Source organism: Sebastes fasciatus, chromosome 1, assembly GCF_043250625.1.
Source record: "Sebastes fasciatus isolate fSebFas1 chromosome 1, fSebFas1.pri, whole genome shotgun sequence".
Taxonomy (NCBI): Eukaryota; Metazoa; Chordata; class Actinopteri; order Perciformes; family Sebastidae; genus Sebastes; species Sebastes fasciatus.
This window is the reverse complement of record NC_133795.1, coordinates 28099022-28106930: the sequence shown is the minus strand read 5'-3', so window position 1 is coordinate 28106930 and position 7909 is coordinate 28099022. Positions and strand designations below refer to the sequence as shown.

Sequence of the window (7909 nt, the reverse complement as noted above, 5' to 3'; positions counted from 1 at the left end):
TTAAACATCTATATAATGAAAAACTGCTTTAATTTATTCCTGTGGATTACAATTGGGCCAGATAGTTATGGGACAGTTATTTTCATTATTGATTAGTTTCTAAATTAAACTAATTTTATTTATTTTTTTAACCACTTAAAGATACCTATAAGCCCCTTCAGATGTGCTGTTTGGTACTAACATTCCCAATTAACCCATTAAGTTTATTCTCACATAAGACAAACCAGCAAAAAACGTGTGGTGGAAGAAGTACTTAGATTCTTTACTTGAGCAAAAGTATCAGTACAACAATGTTAAAATACATCATTGCATGTAAAAGTCATCATTCCAAATCCTACTTAATATTACTACTTAGTAATAACTAAATGTCCTTAAAAGTATCAAAAGTTAAAAAGCATAATTTTGCTGGTGTAGCTGCTCGAGGTCGAGCTGTACTTTATCTATACAGTTGAGTAGTTCAGTTCAGTGTTTCCCACCCTCAGGGTCAGACCCCTCTCGAAGTTCATAATATAAATCTTGGTGGGCCATGAGATGTTTAATGGGGTAGAAAAGAAGAGGTCACAACCCATAATATTTGGGGACTGCTGGTTTAATCTTTAACTGTGCATTTCAAATTCTTAACTACAGCTGTCAGACAAATGTAGTGGATTAAAAAGTACATTTCTCTCTGAAATGTAGTGAAGTAAAGTAGCCTTCAAGTACAGTAGATGAATAACTGTAGCCTCTTTCCACCACTGAATGTCACACTTGAGCAGCTGTACCTAGAAAATGTTTGGCATTTGTGTTTGAAAAAAAAACTTAATTGGTTATCAAACTTTTCTGTCAATCGATTAACGACTTTTCATTTCAGCTTTAGTTTGTAATGCATTAAAGGGACCAATATTTCCATTTATTCTCTATGATAAGATTGTGTGGCTCCTAGGAGGCAATAACCCAATTTACTAATTTAACTAACCCAATTAACTGTTGAATCATCAGATTGCTCCCTCAGTGACTAAAGTTTGTAAAATGGAGAGAACTTGAGTATTTAATATGTCACTGTGAGCTCAATGAAACAGGCTGCAACACATCTGAGTAGTGAACTATCCTGTTGCTTGTGTGTGTGAGATAGAGAGAGAGAGAGAGAGAGAGTTTGTCCCTGGGAGGCGACGGAGCAGACCAACCAGGCAGGAGAGGGAGTGCCTGAGCCTCAGCTCTGTGTGTCCAGTATAAATACACTTTGTCCAGACTTGAGCTTGTCTTCACACCGGCAGCAGCTCCGTCTGGAAGGTCAAACACACCATGGCACCAAAGAAAGTCTGTGTGATCGGCTCTGGTAATTGGTGAGTAAAGGTTTTAAAGGTGTCTTTGGATGTCTTTCAGTTTACTGTTTGAACACAGAAATCTGTCAGTGGTGCGCTATAGTAAGTTTATAGGTCACCATATCTGTATTTTTTTTTCTCTGGATTAGATTTCACACCCAGTGGAAGGCTGCCTTTGTGTGTGTGAATGTTGTCTAAAAGTTGGCAAACTTGCAAGAAAGAAGAAAACTTTAGAGTTTGTTAACAGCAGATACATTATTCATAAAGTTAATAAAGTGCAGAGTGGGTTTTGCTTTGCAGAGTGGAGATCTTCTGACACTGACTGATGACCTTTGATGCTTCAACACCCCCAAAATCTTTATAAAAAAAAGCGGCTCCTGCTTTTTATTATTCAGCTGTATTTGTGCTGAGTCAGCCTTGGTGTGGTGTGGATATCCCTCAGCTTGCATGACATTTAGATCACTCTGTGGAGGAAGAAGTATTCAAATACTTAAAGTAGCAATACCACAGTGTGCTAGTGAAAGATCTGCATTCAAAACTGTACCTATGAAAAAACAAGGAATTTATTATCAGCAGTATATAGATAAACTATTAGAAGTAAAAGCACTCATTATGTAGCGTTGTGGCTCTTGTCAGTGCATGTTAAAATGTATTATATGTAAGCAACTTTTTAATGTTGTAGTTGATCTAAACTAAGTTATATATATTTGCGTAATTTAATCTATAACAATTCATCATGTTGTCATATGATTTGTAGGTAAAAATGTAATCTGAAAAGTAACTACTTAGTACAAGTACCTTAAAACTATAATGCACTTGACTGATATCAGTTGTGACAGAACAAAAGTTTAATTGATATAATTAACACTGATACATGATCTTAAAAAGGGATTTATTGCAGCTCTTAGCCCATGTTATATAAATAATCATTGGCCTGTCTTTAAGTGAGTATCTCCTCATGCCAAAATTCACAGTAGTGTTATTGTTGTCTGGAAAAGGATCTGAAAATGTCATGTGACACTAAATGTCTTCAGTACAAAGGTCAGGCTGTTGGGACAACTGTCCACTATCAGGGGATACACTACTGTATTTAAATCAGTAACTAACTACTAGCCATGAAATATCTAAAGTCAACTTTTATATATTTAAAAGCGTAAAATGTGTGTTTCTTACAAAAAGAGGTCAGTGTACGACCTTCTTAATGTCAGCAATAGTTGATGTAAAGACCTTTTTCTTAGAAATACACAAATACATAAAAAAGTCAGTATCAGCCAGCAATATCGGAGAATCAACATAACTCAAACTCAAGACTAGATATATGACAACAAATGTTTCTTCTAACATCACTGCAGCAATTGAGAAACTCCCAAAAGCCCAGAATGAAATCCATTTAGAATTTACATATAAAAAAAAAACAGAGGCTATTTAACCTTTTTTGTTTTGGGAAACAATAAATTCAAGCAGCCGCTGTCTTCACACCTGAATGATCATTGTGCGTCTCCGCGTCCACAGGGGCTCTGCCATTGCCAAGATTGTGGGTGCCAACGCGGCCAAGTATGACACGTTCGACACCACAGTAAACATGTGGGTGTTCGAAGAGACGGTGAACGGACGTAAACTCACAGAGATCATCAACACGGACCATGAAAATGTGAAATATCTGCCCGGCCACAAGCTGCCCCCCAATGTGGTGAGCATGAAAACACTCTTTGATCCCTTCAGTGACTGTTTGGTGATTGATGTTGTATATATAATCATATTTCCTCTCTCCTCCTCAGTTGGCTATTCCAGACGTGGCTGAGTCTGTGAAGGGAGCCGACATCCTGATCTTTGTGATCCCTCACCAGTTCATTATGAGAGTGTGTGACACCATTAAAGACCACATCAAGAAGGATGCTGTAGGAATGTCTCTCATTAAGGTAACATTTGTCTTATATATCTTACATAGGCCTGGCACCGTAATGGTACAGGAATTTATCAATGCACTAAAGAATGGGACATAATGATGCAGAGGGACTTTTGTGTGTTGGATTTGTGGTCTGCTCCAGGGTGTGGATGCGGGTCCAGAGGGTCTGAAGCTGATCTCACAGGTCATCAGAGGGAAGCTGGGCATCACGGTGACCTGCCTCATGGGAGCAAACATCGCCAACGAGGTCGCTGAGGAGAAGTTCTGTGAAACAACCATCGGTATGGAGGATAGATGGACATTTGATGCCTGCAATTAAGGAGACAAAATTACATTTGTCTTTTAGAAATGACTTGCTATGAAAGTAAAGCACCGTTATGCTTTGAATCTGAATACAGTGTTTATAGGATACAATCATGCGTTGAAATATAAACAAATAATTTACTTTTTCCCGAACTAGATGCACACAGCAAATTTGAGTGAAGCTCCAGCTGTAGTTAAAGGTGCTCTATACGATATCCAGAGCATTAATATAGCAGCAAACAACTATTTGCTATGTAAAGATATAGAGGAGTGATGTCTACCTGAGCAGAGAATGAAGTCACTCTCCCTCTGTGTGAGTTGTAATCCAAGCTTCCCTGTGCTTTGTTTAACCTATGTAGCCGGCTGGCCGCACATGCCTTTTAGTGCATATTCGTGCATGTGAGCGTGCCCCACTGGCTAGCTCCGGTTCCCTCCAAGGTAAACATTATCTCTGTCAACACTGTCGCCGTTGTTTCCACTGTTTAGCAGTGTTAACACCAATAGCTGCGCCATGTTGAGAGCCATTGAGAGGCAATAGAAATGGTCCCAATCTCGTAGTTAACACCTTAAAGAGGACATGGCTGGATGACTTTTGATATATCATTAACATACAGTATGATTGGTCAAAATTTTCAAAATCTTGTATTTTGGCGTTTCATTTATTTAAAGTGAAAGATTGTTGGGTAGCCTACTCTGTTCCTCTGGTCCTCTGTTTAAAACATGTTATGATGTAAAGCCCCATAAACACATGTATACACACACTTTTGAGCCATTTGGGTGTAACGTTATTTGGAATTAAATCTTTTTTAACACCAAACATCTTGAAATTTAAACTTTATTTTGAAAGGTTTTGACCGAACATTACAGTTGTATTTGTTCTGACTAGTTAAAGGTGCATATTTATGGTTTTATACAGTAAACATTTCTTAAGTGCTGCACTATGGAAACTGGTGATGATTTATTTGTTATTTTTGGACACAGGGTGCAAAGACAAGGCTCACGGGCCCATGCTGAAGGAGCTGATGCAGACCACCAACTTCCGTGTGACTGTGGTGGAGGAGTCTGATGTTGTGGAGATCTGCGGGGCGCTCAAGGTCGGCTTTTCTCCTCTTTCAAAACAAATTTACTCCTTTATTTTCACCATGTAGACTTCAATGTCATGTCTTTGCTTGAGCTCTTACAAATACATAAAAGATGTAACGGTGAAAAATGCTGCATGGTCAAAAGAATTCCATTTACTACAATGTGTTTGTAGTTTAATATTTGTAGACATCTACTGATATTTTTTATAGAAATTCACCATTTGCAGAGACATCTGTGATCATTCAGACGTTGTTTTAACTGGTAAACATAAAACATTTTAGGGAAAACTTTAAAATATCATGTTAAAGAGATCTGCTCATCCTGATTGGTCCAAAAAGCTGAAATCCTACATGTTTCAAACGAATCAAAATTTAAGTTTTTTGATTTGGAAATAATATTCAACATGATGTGTGTATGCATCAAAAGCAGTTAAGACACAAATCTAACAGAATTTGTTGGCTATTTGTGTAATAAATACATGAAAATGATCTATTTGGAGGCATTGCTTTCTCATCTAAACAGTGAGATTCCTCATATGCACCATTAGTACTAACCCCAACACGTAAAAAGTGCAACACAATACCAGCAGCATCTCCTCTCTCTTGCTGTTGCAGAACATTGTAGCAGTGGGAGCAGGTTTCTGTGACGGTCTGGGATTCGGCGACAACACCAAGGCAGCAGTGATTCGTCTCGGCCTGATGGAGATGATCGCCTTCGCCAAGGTCTTCTGCACAGACTGCCCCGTCTCCCCCACCACCTTCCTGGAGAGCTGCGGCATTGCTGACCTCATCACAACCTGCTACGGTGGACGCAACCGCAAGATCGGGGAAGCCTTCGCCAAAACAGGCAAAGTACGAGAAAACAGATTTTGTCTCCCTCTGTGTTTCTCTCTGTCACTCCCTTTTTATGAAAAGCATGATAATGTAACTTGAGACACTAAAACTCTAGATCTCTTTCCTTTTAGACCATTGAGCAGTTGGAGAATGAGCTGCTGAACGGTCAGAAGCTTCAAGGTCCAGCGACTGCATCTGAGGTCCACCAAATTTTGAAACAGAAAAAGATGGTGGAAAAGTAAGTTTGTCTCGTGTTTTGCTGAGAGGATCTTGATCACAAGATGGTTTGTCTGGACATTTATCATTCCTGCACTTACTGATACATGTCGGTTTTACTAAAAGTTCACATTATGTTATGCAAATCTTTAAAGGAATACGCTTTATTGCTGAGCGTTGGATGAGAACATTGCTCTCTCATGTTTGAGAGTGGTACCAATCTTTCCTCTTAAAGGTAAAGTGTGTAGGATTTAGTGGCAACTAGTGGTGTGATTGCAGATTGCAACCATCTGAGTAACCCCCCCGCCCCATTCTCCCTTTCCAAGACTGCGATACTGTGAGCCGCCGAGTGCAAAACAGTGGTAACGCCGTTCGCCTCACTCAGAGGCCATCCTTACCATAATAACACTACTTTAGGAGCAACGCAAGTCGGACGGCGGTACCACGGTTTTACACTCTGCATCTTGCATTACCACAGTTTCACAAGCATGTCAGAGAACAACGGTGGCCTTCAGGTAACATAAAAAACATGAAAGGCTCTCTCTAGAGCCGGTGTTTGGTTTGTCCGTTCTGTGCTTCATGGCGGACTCCATGAAGAGGGGTAGTGTCTAGAAGGGAACCCGCAAGTTGGGGAAATTCTCGCGTTATGGTTAAGGTGAGGCATTGGCCTTAAATAGTTAAGGTTAGGCAGGTCGTCGGGCAGCGAGTTTTGCAAGAATTTTTGCAAGTTAATACAGATCTCAGATCAGATTTCGCAATTTGCGGGTTACCTTCTAGACACGACCATGAAGAGGACCTGCTCCCTATGTAGATATGAAGGGCTCATTCTAAGGTAATGAAAACACAATGATTCTTAGTTTCAAGTGATTATACACTAATGAAAACATAGTTATGAATATTATATTCCATTTCTGCTAATAGATCCCCCGAAATGTTACACACTGTTCCTTTAATATGTTTCTTGTATACACTAAACACCGAGGCAAATTGCTTATAAGTGAGAATCCTACATGGCAATAAACCTCATTCTGATTCTGATCTTCTCATCTAACTCTCGGCAACGAGAGTTTCCCAAAACTATTCCTTTAATAATTTCCCTCATTCCTAAATCATTCTTTCGCCTCTCCAGGTTTCCCCTTTTCACTGCTGTTCACCAGATCTGCTTCAACAGCCACCCAGTCACAGAGTTCATCAAGTGTTTGCAGGACCATCCGGAGCACATGTGAAGGATTACAGACTGATGAATGGGTGGAAGTTGGTTAAAGGACTCACACGACAACTATTTTATAACCCAGGTTAGGAGAAGACTGTGCCTAATCCTGACTACTCTCATGTTTGAATCTCAAACAGAAAAAAAACACAAAAAATGAAGTAGAGTGGCCTTCTCTACTGTGTTGACCCGTTTATACTACATTATTGACAGAAAACACTAACTTTTGTTTTTACTGATTACAAACGTAAATGCCACAAATTGTTGCATAAATCTACCATGTCTTAAGAATTTGAATTACTGTGCCTTACACAATATTCAAACCCCCGACCTGAATGTTACGAGATGTTACATCATTTCTTGGTTAAAATTGCCTTAACGTGCCTTTTCACAGACATGTATGTTCTCCAATGTTAAACAAAGCACTGAACACACAACAGTTACCACTCCCATTGGGTTGTTTGTTTCTTCTGGACTTCTTACGATGATTTATTTTGGAATAAATTATTGAACTCGTTGACTTATAGTGCCTGTGTTCATGCGTAATGCTTTCTTTTTTACTTGCTGTGCAGGATACACTCATACACACTCAGGCAGCAGCCTCACTGTAACCTGACCTGAGCTCAGTCAGGCTGCCACTCTAAACTCTTCACCTTTACCATTTTCTAGAGCGTCCACTTCAACCTTTCTTTAAGTGCACGTCCTGCCTCAGCCCTCATAAGTGGTGGCTGCGTTGTTCAGTATGGTACAATGATTAATTCAAAATCAAATAATCTTTCCTCATGGTTTTTTTCGTATTCTGTTGATTCATTCAGAAACATCCCTGAAGATGTAATCTCTTTCTGGATTCTTTTAAAATGCAAGAAACCCGATATGTGTTCATTAACAGCCATCTGTCCGTCACCATATGTCAGTGTATCCCATCAATGCTCAGTGCCTGTAAGCGTTTCAGCTATAAAGGCAGCATGAAAGTCAGCATGTAGCGGCTGGTGTTATACATTCCCTGCTTTGCCGGTACTCTAATTGTTAAAACACTCAAGCAAAAATCCTCTCCCAT

At 39.5% G+C, this 7909-nt stretch overlaps 1 protein-coding gene across 1 annotated transcript; it reads left to right on the top strand.

Annotated features, from left to right (window-relative positions):
* Positions 1–1168: 1168 nt before the first annotated feature.
* On the top strand, positions 1169–7367 carry LOC141771310 (glycerol-3-phosphate dehydrogenase [NAD(+)], cytoplasmic-like). The gene is made up of 8 exons (XM_074641431.1): positions 1169–1322; positions 2814–2991; positions 3080–3220; positions 3350–3488; positions 4492–4604; positions 5208–5444; positions 5558–5664; positions 6772–7367. Exons 1-8 carry the CDS (start codon positions 1282–1284, stop codon positions 6866–6868), a joined length of 1053 nt encoding a protein of 350 aa, XP_074497532.1. The 5' UTR covers positions 1169–1281; the 3' UTR covers positions 6869–7367.
* The last annotated feature ends 542 nt before the right edge of the window (positions 7368–7909 follow it).

What these genes read in the sequence shown, in the direction of transcription:
- LOC141771310 (XM_074641431.1), top strand. Translation starts at nt 1,282, where the DNA reads ATGGCACCAAAGAAAGTCTGTGTGATCGGCTCTGGTAATTG. An exon ending in TAGGAATGTCTCTCATTAAG is followed by an intron (nt 3,221 to 3,349) that starts GTAACATTTGTC and finishes GGTCTGCTCCAG; the next exon opens with GGTGTGGATGCGGGTCCAGA. An exon ending in GTTCTGTGAAACAACCATCG is followed by an intron (nt 3,489 to 4,491) that starts GTATGGAGGATA and finishes TTTTGGACACAG; the next exon opens with GGTGCAAAGACAAGGCTCAC.